The 17317-nt window shown below is 38.1% G+C and overlaps 1 protein-coding gene across 3 annotated transcripts; it reads left to right on the top strand.

Moving 5' to 3' along the window:
- The first annotated feature begins 12850 nt into the window (after positions 1–12850).
- On the top strand, positions 12851–14926 carry LOC140813815 (heat stress transcription factor A-4c-like). Of its 3 annotated transcripts, none has more exons than XM_073172566.1 (3): positions 12851–12969; positions 13256–13660; positions 13775–14926. In XM_073172566.1, the coding sequence occupies exons 2-3, from the start codon at positions 13442–13444 to the stop codon at positions 14768–14770; spliced, it is 1215 nt and encodes a 404-aa protein (XP_073028667.1). In that variant the 5' UTR covers positions 12851–12969; positions 13256–13441; the 3' UTR covers positions 14771–14926. The 3 variants fall into 3 exon arrangements, with proteins under 3 accessions (XP_073028667.1, XP_073028668.1, XP_073028666.1); XM_073172567.1 differs by having other exon boundaries at positions 12874–12952; XM_073172565.1 differs by having other exon boundaries at positions 12885–13115.
- The last annotated feature ends 2391 nt before the right edge of the window (positions 14927–17317 follow it).

Here is a 17317-nt window from a genome sequence, read left to right as displayed (position 1 = left end):
ACTTACCTAAGCTTCCTTATACCACGGAGAACGATGATCTCAAGTCGGAAATCCAAATAACTCCAAGAATCGAAGGTAGGAAGCTAAAGAAATGGATGAAAACCCTTGCCAATGGAGAGAAAATCGGTAAAGAAGAGAAGGAATAGGATAAGGTATGGCCAACAACTCCCAAAAAGTGACTTAAAAACTCGCCCATACTTACACCGCGGGTGCGCCAACACAAGCACCGCGGGTGCGCCATGCTCTCGGCATACCAAAATAATTCTCATGCACGATCACCGCGGGTGCGGTGCTACAATTACCGCGGGTGCGGTGCACACCGCGGGTGCGGTCCTTGCACTGCCGCGGGTGCGGTCATGCCACGGCCCTCAAAATGCAAAATGATGAATAGTACACCGCGGGGGCACTCATCTAAGAGCGCGGGTGCACTCTACTCACGGCAATGAACAGTACAAACTCAACTAAAATCGATCCGAAACGCTGAAACGAACAATCAACACCAACTAATACCTCAAATAAATAATAACCAATAATACTATAGCCCAAAACACAACTATAAACGACTAATCATAAACCCAATTAACACAATAAAGCTTAAACCGTACCGTACACCGGGCTCGGCTATTACAATCTCCCCTCCTTAGAGGAATTTCGTCCTCGAAATTGACGTCACGGCACGAACAACTCAGGATACCTCTCTCTCATCTCAGTCTCTGGTTCCCACGTAGCCTCCTCAATCAAATGGTTCCTCCAAAGGACTTTAACGATGCCGATCTCTTTGTTCCTCAGAACTCTAACTGTGCGATCCAGAATCTGAATCGGAATCTCATGGTAAGTCAGACTCGGCGTCAAGTCCAATGGCTCATGGCGAAGAACATGGGAAGGATCTGCAACATACTTCCTGAGTATCGATACGTGAAACACATTATGGACTCTGTCAAGATCGGGCGGTAGGGCTAATCTGTAGGCTCGGTCACCCACCCTGTCCAATATCTCGAATGGACCAATGAATCTAGGGCTCAACTTGCCCTTCTTGCCAAATCGCATCACACCCTTGAGAGGTGCTATCTTCAGAAAAACATGATCGCCAACCTCGAACTTCAAAGGTCTGCGACGAACATCTGCATAACTCTTCTGCCTCGACTGAGCAGTCTTCATCCTCTCTCTGATAACTGCAACAACATCGGCAGTCTGCTGGACCAACTCGGGACCCAACATCTTCCTCTCTCCAACCTCATCCCAAAACAAAGGGGATCTGCACTTCCTGCCATAAAGTGCCTCATACGGTGCCATGCCAATCGTCGCCTGGTAGCTATTGTTGTACGTGAACTCCACAAGTGGCAGCTTAGAATCCCAACTACCAGAATAGTCAATAGTACAAGCTCTGAGCATATCCTCCAGAATCTGAATGACTCTCTCTGACTGACCGTCGCTCTGAGGATGATAAGCTGTACTGAAAGCTAATCGAGAACCCAAAGCTCTGTGAAGACTCTTCCAAAACTCGGAGGTAAATCTAGGGTCACGATCAGACACAATCGACACGGGCACACCATGAAGTCTAACAATCTCGGCAATGTAGTCCTCGGCATACTGAGACATCGAATACGTCGTCTTGACTGGGAGAAAATGAGCCGACTTGGTCAATCTATCAACAATAACCCAAATGGAATTGAAACCCTTCTGCGTCCTGGGTAAACCAGTCACGAAATCCATGGTGATGTGCTCCCACTTCCACTGAGGAATCGGCAAAGATAGCAATGTCCCAGCAGGTCTCTGATGCTCAATCTTAACCTGCTGACAAGTAAGGCACTGAGAAATGAACAAAGCAATATCTTTCTTCATACCTGGCCACCAGTAAAGTCGACGAAGATCCTGATACATCTTCGTACTGCCTGGATGAATCGAATAAGGTGCGGTATGAGCCTCTGTCAAGACGTCTCTACGAATATCGTCGCCAGAAGGAACACAAATACGGCCTCTGAAAGTCACCAAACCATCACCATTCAGACTAAACTCTGAATTCCCTCTAGCCTCAGCTCTAGCTCTCAACTCTGTCAACTGAACATCAGTCGACTGCTCTCTACGGATCCTGTCCGTCAAAGTAGATCGAATGACCAACGCTGAAAAGCGAGCAATGGTACCTGGAATCACTAGATCAATCTCCTCTCTCTGCAAATCCATCAACAATGGTCTCTGAATCAAAGAACTCAAAGAAGCACTCGATTTGCGGCTCAAAGCATCAGCCACCACATTCGCCTTCCCTGGGTGATAGCTGATGGTCACATCATAATCCTTGACCAGCTCTAACCACCTCCTCTGCCTCATGTTGAGCTCTTTCTGCGAGAACAAATACTTCAAACTCTTGTGGTCTGTAAAGATCTCACACTTTTCGCCATACAGATAATGTCTCCAAATCTTCAGGGCGAAAACCACAGCTGCGAGCTCCAAATCATGCGTCGGATAATTCTTCTCATAATCCTTCAACTGGCGAGACGCATAGGCAATGACCTTACCTCGCTGCATCAACACTGCACCAAGGCCTCTCTTCGACGCATCGGTATAGACAACAAAGTCCTCTGAACCACTGGGCAAAGAAAGAACAGGAGCTGTCGTCAATCTGTCCTTCAACTCCTGAAATGCACTCTGGCAATCAATAGACCACTCGAACTTCACAGTCTTCCTCGTCAGATTGGACAATGGCAGGGCAATCTTAGAGAAACCTGAAATGAAACGACGATAGTAACCTGCCAAACCAAGGAAACTGCGAACCTCTGAAACAGTGGTAGGAATAGGCCAACTCTGAATCGCCTCTATCTTCAATGGATCAACAGCAATGCCATCTCTCGAAACAACATGGCCTAGAAAAGAAATCTGATCCAGCCAAAACTCACACTTCTTCAGCTTGGCAAACAACCTCTTCTCTCGCAACAACTGAAGAACAACTCTGAGATGCTCGGCATGAAGCTCTCTGGTCTTGGAATAGATCAAGATATCGTCAATGAAGACAATGACGAAGCTATCCAGATAAGGCTTGAACACACGGTTCATCAGGTCCATGAAGACTGAAGGGGCATTGGTCAACCCAAAAGACATGACAAGAAACTCATAGTGACCATACCTGGTCCGGAAAGCTGTCTTAGGGATATCAGACTCCCTAACCTTCAACTGATAGTAGCCAGACCGAAGATCAATCTTCGAGAACACAGTGGCACCATGGAGCTGATCAAACAAATCATCTATCCGAGGCAACGGATACTTGTTCTTGACAGTCACTTTGTTGAGCTCCCTGTAGTCGATACACAGCCGCAAGGAACCATCCTTCTTCTTGACAAACAGAACCGGAGCTCCCCAAGGCGAAGAACTCGGACGAATAAAGCCTTTGTCTAAAAGATCCTGCAACTGAGTCTTCAACTCCTTCATCTCGGTAGGGGCCATCCTGTACGGAGCCTTAGAGATAGGAACCGTACCTGGAGCTAAATCAATCACAAACTCAACATCCCTATCCGGCGGCAAACCCGGAACATCATCCTCAAACACATCAGCAAACTCCCTCACCACATCAATATCATCTACATTCAACTTAATCAATCTATCAACATCCACAATAGAAGCAAGAAATCCATCGCAACCTCTACACAACAATCTCTCAGCCTCAAGACAAGAAATAAAAGGAAGGACCAGCGAAGTACCTGCACTGGCGAGCGCTCCTCCCTGGCCATCATCTGCAAAAGTCACCTTCTTAGCAACACAATCGATAACTGCACGGTAAGTCGAAAGCCAATCCATGCCAAGAATAACGTCGAAAGCAACCATAGGGATAACAATCAAATCAGCGAAGACAACTCGCTCCTCAATACGAACAGGGCACGCAAAGACAATCGATGTCGGGCACAACACGTCCCCCGAAGGCAAAACAACATTAAGATGAAGGGGAAGAATAGAAGGAACTATACCCAAAGATCTCAAAAATAATTCAGACATAAAAGAATGAGTAGCACCAGTATCAATCAAAGTAGTAGCTACTCTGCCTGAAATCAAAATAGTACTAAGGATCAATGAAAATTCACGATTAATACCTTCCTTCGTCATGGAAAAGATACGACCCTGCACCTTCCCTTGGCTATCTCCCCTCGGGCAATTCCTGGCAACGTGGCCTGCCGCGCCACAACGAAAACAAGTATGAGTGCCCAATCTGCACTCTCCTCGATGATGCTTACCACACTTTGGACACTGCGGCTTCTCAGGATCAAATGGAACTGGAACTGGCGGAGGTCTAGGACTCGACTCCATCTTGCCCTTGCCCTTGAAACGATCCCTGCCCCTCTGATTAGAACCCTGGCCTCTCTGAGCAATGGCCTGGTGTCTCTCTTGCCTCTCCCGGGCAATGTCCTTCTCATCCTGCTCGGCCAACAAAGCTTTGGATACAATCTCCTTGAAAGTAACAGCTTTGGACATGTTGATATCACGACGAATCTCCGCTCTAAGGCCTCGAATGAAATGAGCGCCCTTGTCCTTGTCGTTCGAAGCAATATACGGAGCAAATAGGCAACCTTCCTCAAACTTCAGAATATACTGGCCAACATCCAAGCTCCCCTGTCTAAGTTCCAAGAACTCCGTAACCTTCCTCGCTCGAAGTGCGTCGGGGAAATACTTGTCGTAGAACAAGTCAGTGAACTCTGACCACTTCAGTGTCGCAACATCAACTCCAACTTTCGTAGCATTCCACCAAATGCGGGCAGCCTTAACCAACATGAACACTGCACAGCTAATCCTGTCTTTATCCTCGTACTGGAGATGATCGAAGATAGCTTCAAGCGCCTTGACCCACTCGACAGCAACTAGAGGATCGGTGCTACCTGCGAATTCCGGTGGATCCATTCTCTTGAAAGCAGAAAAGACGGCATCAGTGCCAACGGCCTGAGCAACTTGACCTCTCACTTGGCCTCGACCCTGACCTGCTCCTTGCAATCGGAGCAACTGCTGAATCTGATCGCTATGCACCTTAGCCTGCTCCTTAAGCAACTTGCCGAACTCGTCGACAACTCTCGAGGAAGAACTATCCTCACCCTCTGCCGCCTTACGCTTAGGAGGCATACTCTACAATTGCTCACAAGACACCAATCAATAAATATAACAATGGATAGATGCAAGAAAACATACCCGGACAGTTGAAAGTAGACGAAGTCATATGCATTGGTCCGAAGAACACCGCTCTGATACCACTAAATGTGACACCCTGACCCGATACAATTAAAATACAGCGGAATTTAAAATTTTCTTTCAAACATGGAAGGAGTTTCAAAATACATTTTTATAAAAGTGTTTACAAAATAACAACATGATCATTCCAATGACATAACAAAATACAAAATATCATTAGTGTGATCATGTTACAAAATAGTACAAAATAATCATCCTTCCAATCTTTGTATGCATATGACCCCCATCCACAGTCAACGTCCCGGTCCGTCGCTCTTATCTGCATCACATGAAAAATAACTGAAATGAGAATAAATCTCAGCAAGTGGAACTCTTACATAGCAATGATACATAGTATACACTGTAAAACATGGCTTTTAAATCATAAATACCATCGACTCTGAAACATGAATAACGTAGCAATAACTGTAGCAATAGCAATGGCAATAGATAGCAATACGATGGTATTCTCTTTTCTATGGTTGGATTGATATCAATAGTATCTGTAACTGTGGTTGCCAATATCCCATCGATATAAATCGATAACTGTGAGGGGATAAAAGCCTATGGTCGATGATCATCTAATTGCATGCAATGCCATGGCTATGATAAATCAATCCAATAAAACATTTGAACTCTGAATAGCATTTAAAGTCGTCCTTTCGCAATCTCATATTTTCTTTTGTATTCCCTTTATAACAATGGTGAGACATACAATGCCTCCAATAGATAATCAATGAAATGAATACATAGCAATGGATCAATGGAAGGGAATAACACTTTGAAACCTTTAAAACACAATACATATAATATCATGTGAGCAAAAAGGATGAAATTCCACTTACTACCAATAGAACACCTCAAATAAGCTCTTGGTACACCACCTACAACAATAATCCATAAATAACACCAATATCAACTCTAGATCCACAAGTACAAGCCAAATAATCCATTAAACAACTCAAACATCAAATCCAAAATAACCCTTAACTCAAAACCTCGTTAGAATCGCACCAAAAACTTACCTAAGCTTCCTTATACCACGGAGAACGATGATCTCAAGTCGGAAATCCAAATAACTCCAAGAATCGAAGGTAGGAAGCTAAAGAAATGGATGAAAACCCTTGCCAATGGAGAGAAAATCGGTAAAGAAGAGAAGGAATAGGATAAGGTATGGCCAACAACTCCCAAAAAGTGACTTAAAAACTCGCCCATACTTACACCGCGGGTGCGCCAACACAAGCACCGCGGGTGCGCCATGCTCTCGGCATACCAAAATAATTCTCATGCACGATCACCGCGGGTGCGGTGCTACAATTACCGCGGGTGCGGTGCACACCGCGGGTGCGGTCCTTGCACTGCCGCGGGTGCGGTCATGCCACGGCCCTCAAAATGCAAAATGATGAATAGTACACCGCGGGGGCACTCATCTAAGAGCGCGGGTGCACTCTACTCACGGCAATGAACAGTACAAACTCAACTAAAATCGATCCGAAACGCTGAAACGAACAATCAACACCAACTAATACCTCAAATAAATAATAACCAATAATACTATAGCCCAAAACACAACTATAAACGACTAATCATAAACCCAATTAACACAATAAAGCTTAAACCGTACCGTACACCGGGCTCGGCTATTACACAACAAATTAACTTCGACAAACGGAGGCTTACGAAACGGGATCGGAAGACAGGTACTTCACCCTCCAACACTTTCGTAGGCTGCATAAAACCTCGGGGACGCCATTGAAGAGAGATGAGAAGAGTTTGTTGTTTTTGGTTTGTGAGAGAGAAAGGGTAATTCGGGTAGGAAGATAAGAAATCTGTATTCCTGTTCATTGCAGGATTGTGTAGCCCACCTAATGCTTGGGATGACAGTCTCTTCTTTTCATGCCAATACAGTGAACGTATCACGGGCTTCCAGTTATCCTACCTAAAGTAAAAAACGAGCCAAACACCGGATTATATGGTTTTTCTCTCTTAATCCGTCATTTATCATGCGTACCAAACGTACCATTAGGGTTTTCATCACCACATTACTCCGTGAAATATAAAAAATATTCATTTTTTCGTTAAAATTAAATAGATATCATATTTTAATATTTTATAAAAATTGTACTAACGGTCATGTACCACATAGAATACGGTAATTGAAGTATTTTGATAATATCTCATAAAATATTGATCAAAATAACTAGCGGACAAAACAGTTAGAAAGAAAACTTAAGTTTATATAACTTATGTTTCAGGTCGACTAGATTAATTTGAACGTTATATATACTAACCGAATGCTGTAAGCTCGACCTAGATGACACAGATACAATAACCGACAATGTCCAGTTAGCATAGATATCGTTTGAACTAGTCTTTTTGGCTTGAGATATGACTTGTAACATTTTCTCTCTTACCGTTTTTCTCTGTTGGATATTTTGATTTAATTTATGAGATATTATCAAAATATTTTTGCTCACCAGATTTTCAGATAGTGCAAGGGATGTTTGTGCAATTTTTATAAAAGATTTATATCTGAGATGTCTATTTATTTTCATAGAGGAGAAATATATATATATTTGATCATAGAGGAGAAATATATATTTGATATTTGAAGGAGAGAGTTTGGTGAAAATAACTTATTTATTTAATAGTCGGATTTATTGGTTGGGACTTTAGGAAGGGGGAGTGTGATTTGTCATTTGTGAAAGGTTTTTTTTTAATGGAAAGTTGAATATATATATTTAATAGTCGGATTTATTGGTTGAGTGTGATTTGGGAAAGGGTTTTTTTTTTTAATTTATTGAAAGTTGAATATTTATATATACATATACATAAATAAGGGTGCGAATTCCGATACATTGGGTGCGATTAAGTTCAATTTATGATGTCAATATAAATAAAAATTCAGAACACTTATTAATAATATTTTAATTTAAACACATTGTAACAAAACTTTAACCTAATATGATAATTATGTTTTATAGATTTAAGTATTTAAATTTAAAATTCTATTTGTCTAAACTATTAATTCTTCAAAAAATAATTTTTTAGAATATTCAAACATTTTACAAAGTAAATATTACTACACGATGAAAATTTATGACATAAATATAAATAAAAGACTTTTCAAGTTTCACAAAGTAACTTAGCCTTAAAATAAAAAAGTTTGGATGTTTGCGTCATGAAAAAAAATATAAATGGTTCGAATGAATTTGTGTTCATTGATGACATGATTCTTAAATCTTAATTCAAGTCAAAGGGTCAAACCAAATCCTACATAACCCAATTTTTTCAGGTTTTATTTCGGGTTCAATCCCATTGATACAAACCCTAAAACGCCCGATATTTTTTGTGTCGACTCGAGTCGGATTGGCAGGTATGATTCTTTTTACATCTCTATATATTTATGTTAAAGATATATTTTATTGTTATTGAATTTAATTTTTTCGAAAAAGAATTTCTAAACATAGAGTATCGAGTAAGATACAACCCCAAATTTAAAGTTCAGGAGATATTTATTAAGCTGTTATTGAGTTGCATTAATCATCGAATCTATATTACATTAAATGAGGCGTAGACTGAAAAACTCAGGGGGGAAAAAACAATTTGAGATTTTCTTTGTTTCATCATATGAAAAATAATGGCATCAAAATCATGGACATTTTAAATTTATCAAAAAATCAAGGACAATACTAATAATGAATTTCAATCAAAGAACAGATTGACCGCAACTTAGGATTCAGTCCTAATGTCATAAAAATTTAGTTTGTGTTTTCTGACTCAACGTGTTTTATCATTTCGCTTCTCTGAACTTTTTGAGGTAAAAAATAACTACATATTGTTGGACAAGTTTATGAAATTTGGGCATTAATGAATTTTAATTGAGTGAATTGTTTTTTACACATGTAAGACACGAAAATTTAACAGTAATTGTAGGTACATATCATTGATATATGAACTATGATTTTTGGGTTTTTAAGTCGAGAGAACTCAAATGAAACTTAATTTATGTTTGGATTTAGGAAGTGAAATCTCAATTAACCCATAAATTAATGCCATAATCCACAGAAACATATCAGGCACTTGATATTATTATGATGTTAGATATTTGTATGGCGGGATCATTATATGATACACGATATATATGGTTTTTCAGTGATAGGAAAGTGGTAATCGATTATTAATCCTCTTCGAACGCGGAAACTACTTTATTATCAGGTTAAATAGATATTGCGAGATGAATAAAGTGATTTTAATGCATTTTGCTCAAAAGTATGTTCCACGGTACTATATTTTTGCAAACACCTGGAACTGGATGTTTTTGACAAATGCATGGAGTGCATATGTCTATCACCTGAAATTGTACAATAATTAGCAGACTTAGTGTTTAAGACCAGAGAGGAGAACTTTTTATTGAGAGGGAAAAGGAAAGGGCTCGATAGTTAACTTCTATCTATGTTCTCACCGACGAAAACTTGCAAAGTAGAGCAACCGTTGTCATGATATTCTACACAAGTGATCCATATAAAACAAGAGGAGATTCACGTGCAGAGAGGACCTTAAAGATTTTACAAGAAATGGAAGATGTCTGATTTACTTTTCAATAACCAACGTGAGCCACAATCAGTTTTACAACCTCTGCTGTATACATATATTGAGAGGATTTATTGTGAGATAAATGTAGAAACTTAGATCATAATCCCTTAATTTAAGAGCTAAGCCATATCATCGCATCTCCTTTGATTATGAAGCAGCTGTACACCAATATATCAATCGTTTGTCCCTAATCTGTCTCCATTGATATGATCATGCCTATGAGGATTTATTGCTTCTGATCATTGTATCATTCTTATTTCCATAAGAGATATCTCCATCTTTCTCTAATCGTGGAGCTGAATTTGTGTGAACGTTAATAGACCTCACAGACTCAATCATCGAAAATCAAGAATCGGGTTAAGCATTCAAGTTATAACATAGTCCTCTAGGAGACCATGCATTATTTGATCCGACACAACTCACAAATCTAATGGCATAATGCATATGCTGTGTAAAAATTATTTTTTCCCGATTCATATATACCAAACCAGTAAAGAGTTTAATAACCAAATTGGGTCCTTTGTGGCAACTAATTATTAGAGTTGGAAACTAAAAAAATAATTATGCAAATTGTTACATGAAATTTTTTATATGAACATTTCAAAAAGTTATAAATTTAATTTATTTATTAATGAAAGGTTTGATTTTTAAGCAAGGAGTATAGCTTTTTAATACAAATTTTCTTAGAAGCTTTAGAAAGTCAAGCTTAAATTTCACATTACTTTTTAAAATTCTATGTAATTTCATTTTATATATATCGCTAGAATTTTGTAGAGTATATAAAAATCTAGATTGAATATTTCTAGACTTTTAAAGTTTATAAAAAGCATTAAAATTTATTGATTATCATAATTAATTGAAGACACCCTGCATTAGTTTAGTGGCATAAAAACTTTTCCGGTTAAGGAAAAAGTTGTGGACCGGAGTCCAATTCTCTAGAAGAAGAGATCTACAATTCTCTAGAAGAAGCGATCCAGATGCATTAGTTTATCCCGTTTCTCTAGGTTAAGGGAGCTGGGCAATTATGGAGACACGATTGGGAATAAAATGTTCGCAGTTGACTAGTTTGGGTAAAGTTCTCGGTTGAATAGCTACGTAGTACACATGTTCCTGGAGGTGACGAGAACCGCGTTAGGATTCCATTCACACGCCTTAATTTCAAGCGAGAAGCAAATAGCCAATAGCGCGGTCCAGAACACCTCAGCAGTGACGTCGGATAAGATAAAAATCAACGAGAAAACACCAAATAAATTAACAACAATACCTCTAGATAGATCCATGCATCATGCAGTCATAAAATATTATTACGTGGAACATCAAAGTCATCAGCCAACAACAATAAATAAATATTAATTATATACTAGTGTACTGATGCATGACATTGTTTTTCTTATATTAATCGATTAATATTCAGATAAACGTAATATCATATTATAAAAAGTGATGAGGAAGTATATTATAATTTGAATGGATTATTTGATATGGTATCATATCATAATTGTAGAAATTAACTATCAAGTACTGAACTATTGAAATGATGAAGTAATAAAAAAAAGTAAAAGACATTCCACTTGTTTCCTCTAATGAGACGGACTAACATGATAAATCTGATTTATTTTGACAACTCTACTTCATGTATAAATGAAATATTTGGAATGACTTGATAAAATCTCGACTAGCCTAAATTCGTGTCGATCATGTCTTGTCATATAAAATAGATAAATTGAATTGAGAAAATGCGACCAATAAAAGTGAGGCCTAATTCGTCTCCTGCGCCGCCTAATTGCGGGTTGCAGTAGGTTATAGGTTGGTCCCCCAAGTAGTCCGTTTTGACAATGTTACCATGAAGTTGGCAGCATAGCTGAGCGCCTGCTCATGTGGGTGCCAATGATGAAGCTTTTTCATAATTTCAAATATGCTTCAATCACTCAATTGTTAATTCCATATTTTACAAATTTCTTTCCATGATATCTCTTATCATCTATATATTATTTGATAATTTTAAGTTCAAAAGTAATAAAAAACATTTTCCTCTATTTTTTTATACAGGACATGCGGAGTAAATTTGCTTGAGAATTTATAGAATAAGGGTGCAATGTGTTTGATTCCAAATTTTTTTATTTTTGTAGACATACATGTATTGATTCTATATATTTGAAAAGTAATAATAATAATAATAATAATAATATGACAATGATTTAATTAATAAACTGATGATATAAATAATATATATTATTTTGTAATTATACGTATTATTACTTTTTCACACTGTAATTTAAGATTTATGTATGCATAAGTTGTAATAATCAGGCAACCTTTTCATGAAGTTTCGACAAAAAGATTGTTTGAAAAGAAGAATTAAATAAAGTGGAGGACCAAAACGAATCTCATATACAGGGGTGACTTTGAACATAATTTAAAAGTAAAGGGGATAATTGGAATTTAAGTACAAGTTTTTTTTAGAATTTAATTTAAGTACATGTTTGTTTTGCAAGAAATTAGCCAAATCTGCGAATGCCAGTATGCCACACATACTTCATAAATGCAAGGGAAGTAAACGACGTTTAACTTATATATTAGTTTGAGTTCGATTTGAGCTTTTATCATAAGTTTGAGGTCAGCTCATTTTAAAAATATTAAGCTCACGAATAGTTCGATCTTGGCTCATTAATAGTATTTTTATAATGTTTAACGAGTATGGTTCGAGCTAGGCTCGTTAAGCAGTCTTGTTTTTGAGCTCGTCGGACATTCTTACCAAAAATGTCAACTAAGATATGAGAATTTAAGATAGTAAACTTCTCATTTTATAGTTTTTTTAATCGCTTCTCTTATATTCAAATTATGATATATGACAATACAAGTTATATATTCAAAATCCGACAAACTAGTCGAGCTTTAGAACAAGCTCGCGAGTTTATTAGCCGGATATCTTTAAGCTCGAACTAGATCCTATAAACACAGCGAACGATTTCAAATAAATTTTTCCACGAGTTAAACTCTGAATAGCTCAGAAACAAATTTTATTTCGTTTACATCACGTAAATGTCAAAGCCCTAAAATTCACATGTTTATCCACTTGGATTTATGTATTATTTAGAGGAGGGGGGGACTCCAAAAGCTGACAAACCCAACCGAAGACAATGAAAATGGAAAGCCGGTAGTTGTTGAGCCATCGTATGTATACATTTGTTAAATGGAATGAAAAAAATGACATGTCAATATAGATGAATTGTGTTTGAGGTGTGTCTTGTGTGCTAAATTTGATGCTTTTGCTTGAAGATTCGGGTACCACTTTCCGATCTAACGGCCTTGACGCGAATGTAACTCTTTTTTAATTTTAATTTTTAATTTTCTTGTGCATAATTGCAAGGAATATTTTTTGGTGTTGGGTTTCCTCTCTGTGTGGGCGTCATGACGAACGATTTGGTGGGATTCTGGAATTTCTTGTTTGGTTTTGTAGGTACGTGGAATTATACAACCACAGAGAATGAATCAGCAGGTGTGTCCTAATTAGGTGGGTCGAATGACTTGGAATTTACAGGAAACCCTAACCTCGGGGGTCTGGCAAGAATTTGAATAGCTCTGTCGATTGAATTTCGATAATTCTTCGGCGAAATTTTCGGGCACGTGATTGCGGAACGGATTTATGATGGATGAAGCTCCAAGTACCTCCAATTCCCTGCCTCCTTTCCTGGCAAAGACTTACGAAATGGTGGATGATCCTTCGACAAATTCTCTTGTATCCTGGAGTCAAAACAATAAAAGCTTCGTTGTGCCGAATCCGCCAGAATTTGCTAGAGTCCTCTTGCCTAAATTCTTTAAGCACAGTAATTTCTCCAGCTTTATCAGGCAACTGAATACATATGTAATTCTTTTGTTTTTCGCTATGGCTTTGATGGATTTTGGATATGCCTAAATTATTCCATCTATGATAGCTTATAGGTTTCAGTCTGTGCGTGTGCCCTCTTTTTGCTCGCAGGGTTTCAGGAAAGTTGATCCTGAGCAGTGGGAATTTGCAAATGAGGGTTTTGTCAGAGGCCAGCCACTACTTTTGCTGAACATCCATAGACGCAAACCAGTTCACAGTCATTCCACGCCAAATGTGTCAACTTTCCCTCTACTAACTGAATCGGAAAGGAAAGGGTACGAGGATGATATTGAGAGGGTAAAGCGCGATAAAGAATCCCTTCAGTTGGAATTGCAGAGACGCAAAGAAGAGCAGCAAGGACTTAAAGTGAAGATGAGGGCTTTGACAGAACGTGTGCAGAATATGGAACAAGGCCACAGAAACATGTTATCCTCTCTGGCCCGGGTGCTACACGAACCAGCTGTTGCTCTTGATCTTATGCCGCAAACTGAAGTTCATGATAGAAAAAGAAGATTTCCTGGAAATAGCTTCTTCCCTGATGAAAGGAGCACGGAAGATAATCAAGGGGTTTCTTCTCAGATTTCGTCAATGGAGCATATAGATGTTAATTCACTTTTAACGCTCAACATCGAAGTGTTGGAACAGCTAGATTCTTCTCTAATGTTGTGGGAAAAAATAGCGCTTGATGCCCGTGAAGGTTTAGCACAAAGTTATTCATCATTGGAGTTGGATGAATCTACAAATTGTGCACCTAGCCCTACCATATCTTACACCCAACTAAATGTTGATGTTGAGTCCAGGACTTCTGGGATTGACATGAATTCCAAGCCTAATTCTGTTGTTCCTGAGGAGCAGCCTCCTATTGAAGAACAAGCAGTTGGGACAGCTACCACTGCAAGAGCTGGGATCAATGATGTTTTCTGGGAACAGTTTCTTACTGAAAATCCAGGTTCAAATGATTCATCTGAAAGTCGGACTAAGAGGAAAGATGAGGGGAAGAGAAACGAACAAAAACCAGTTGATCGTGGGACGTTTTGGTGGAATATAAGGAATGTAAATAACCTCGTGGAGCAGTTGGGACATCTTACTTCAGCGGAGAAAACTTGATACCAGTTGGTTGTGTTAATTCTTTTTTGTTAATATACTTTTCTAGGTGTATTGCTTGGGTTGTGCAAATATAGATATGGCTTGTGGATCTTGCAATAGATAAACATTTGATGTATAAACTACACTTTATGTGAATATATTATGATGTTAGCTCAAGATTTTTTTAATGTTTTTGCACATCTTTGTCACTGAACATGGGGCTGCCTAAAAACTCTCATTCTTTGCATTCCTGAACTTCAATTCATAACAAAGATGAATATATGTCATTCATGTAATAGAATTATTTTGATCATGTGATCATTGGTTGTACTGTGCTGCTAAAGTTCTTATATCAAGCTCTTGGCCATTCTCTCTGCTTTCAGGGTCAACATACGCCCCTGTCCAGCTCAAACCATACTTGCCTGAAAACCTTGATTATGAGATCATGATATTCATCACAATTAGATGTCAAATAACAAGCCAAGAGTTCTTCAAGCTCTTCTGTTCGTTAAATTTCTTTCTCCATTATCATCTCAATCATTGAATCTCCCAAGTCTTGTTGCGGGTTAAATGAACTCTTCAACACTGCAAAGCCATGGAACATGGTTCCTCCCTCCACTTATTTCATCGGCACCATCTTCAACATCTTTCTTGATTTCTTCATGTCTTCTGGTGCTTTGATTTTGCATTCTGTTCTTGGAGTATATACCTTTACTTTGTTGTTCTGCTATGAGATTCTCTGCTTTTGTATGCAGCCTCTTTTTGAGACTCATTTTTCAATTTTATTTTCTTAATCTTAAAGTCTTCAAAATTCTGCCATTCTGAAATTGATACTCTTTCAGAAGCACAATCTTCCTCAATCGAGATTAAACTCCAGCTCGGAAAAGAAACATTACGCTGCTTTCTTGAATTTGAAACCACAGGCTCAGAATATTGTTCCTCCATTGTTAACCCAAGTAACTGGAAGCACACGAGCAATTATAGAAGAAGAAGTGGTAGTGGATGAAGAGGGTTCGAATTTCTTTCTACCCCAATCCATTTTCATTCAAGAAGCCTAGATGAATAATTGATTGAATAAGAAGCTGAGGATGAATAACGGGGCATAGATTATCGTTATTGGGAGCTATCATCAAGTAGGAGATGATTAGAGGATTAATAGGGACATGGCTTTCCTACCCTTTTTTATTTCGAAAGAAAGGCCCGCCTTAGATCTTGTGACTACTTTACTCACTTTATCCCAGAACCCATTTTCCCGTCAAATTTGGTTCAACCAACCACACAGTGCCCCACTTGATCATACTCGGCGGCAACGAGTACTTCTCATTTCTTTTGATCGAATGATTATTTGGCTTGTGTTTGCATTAAATGTATTAGATAATTTAATTTTTGTAAATATTAAAATTTTACTTTCCATATTAGTATCAAACATATTCATGATAAATGTATTTTAGAACAATACATATTTACAGTTACGAAAGTTGGTCATATTTCTTAAAAATAAAAAATCTACCAAATACACCAAAAATAGTTGATTCATGATGAATTGATGATATGCACCAATGCAAAAAATTTGCACCCAAAGGAAAAAAAATAATTACTTAAACGATCGCTATTTAAATATATACTCTACGTATAAGAAAAGTTTCTCCACTGTAGCATGATTTCTTGAATTGGAGTATATATTGGACAAGTCTATGAGACATTATTTATTCATAAAATATCTAATTTTTCATTTGTTCCAAATAACAAATATGAGACCTAAAAGAGGAAAGTACACAAACAAATCCAACTGATAGTGCTGAAATCTGCACTGAATCTATCTAGAATTTACCTCGAGGACCTACCAGAGAGACAACTTCTTCCACAGGAGATTAACTTCAATAAAGCATCTGGCCTCTTTTTTCTGATTCTTAGGTGCCAAATTCCCTCTTACAGATTAAGTATGGTTGCATGAAGATCGGTGATCGGACAGAACGTGAAATTCTTTTTATATAATTAACCAATATTTATTTGACCTGGTTAACTTAAACTCAGAATGCTTTGTTGGATTGATTCTCTGTGATGTAGAGCATGAATTTGTCCAGTTTTGGGTCAACAACTTGTTGATTGGACCAGTTGAGATTAAGTTACATGTTTCACGTTGCTTCTCGTAAATAAATTTATAGGAATAGATTCTCCTTTTTTCTAAAAAAATTAAAGTTTTCCCATTAGAATGACCGAAGATAGGGTTGTCGCGAGTGGAACAAATAGGGCATCAAAAGTTTGTATCCATTTTTCATCGTTTTTTTTTTTCGATTTTTGGATTATATATTATATGTAGACACAACTAGAAACAATGATTCTAAAATTGAAATGATTTTTTTCCCTAGAAATAAGCGTTGAAAGCTGTAGAACACTAAGGGTTGGGCTTGAGAATTGTGTGATTGAACTTAGGTTTTGGGGCTTGTCACGTATTTATTTTATTTTTATATGAAATAATAAAATTATTATAAAATCCTAATAGGAAGGGTGCCTGAGAAGTGAGACCTGAATAGTGAATACAAACCGCCGAGCTCATTCTTTATTTTT

Source organism: Primulina eburnea, chromosome 15 (genome assembly GCF_022965805.1).
Source record: "Primulina eburnea isolate SZY01 chromosome 15, ASM2296580v1, whole genome shotgun sequence".
NCBI lineage: Eukaryota > Viridiplantae > Streptophyta > Magnoliopsida > Lamiales > Gesneriaceae > Primulina > Primulina eburnea.
This window is presented reverse-complemented; position numbering and strand designations above follow the sequence as displayed.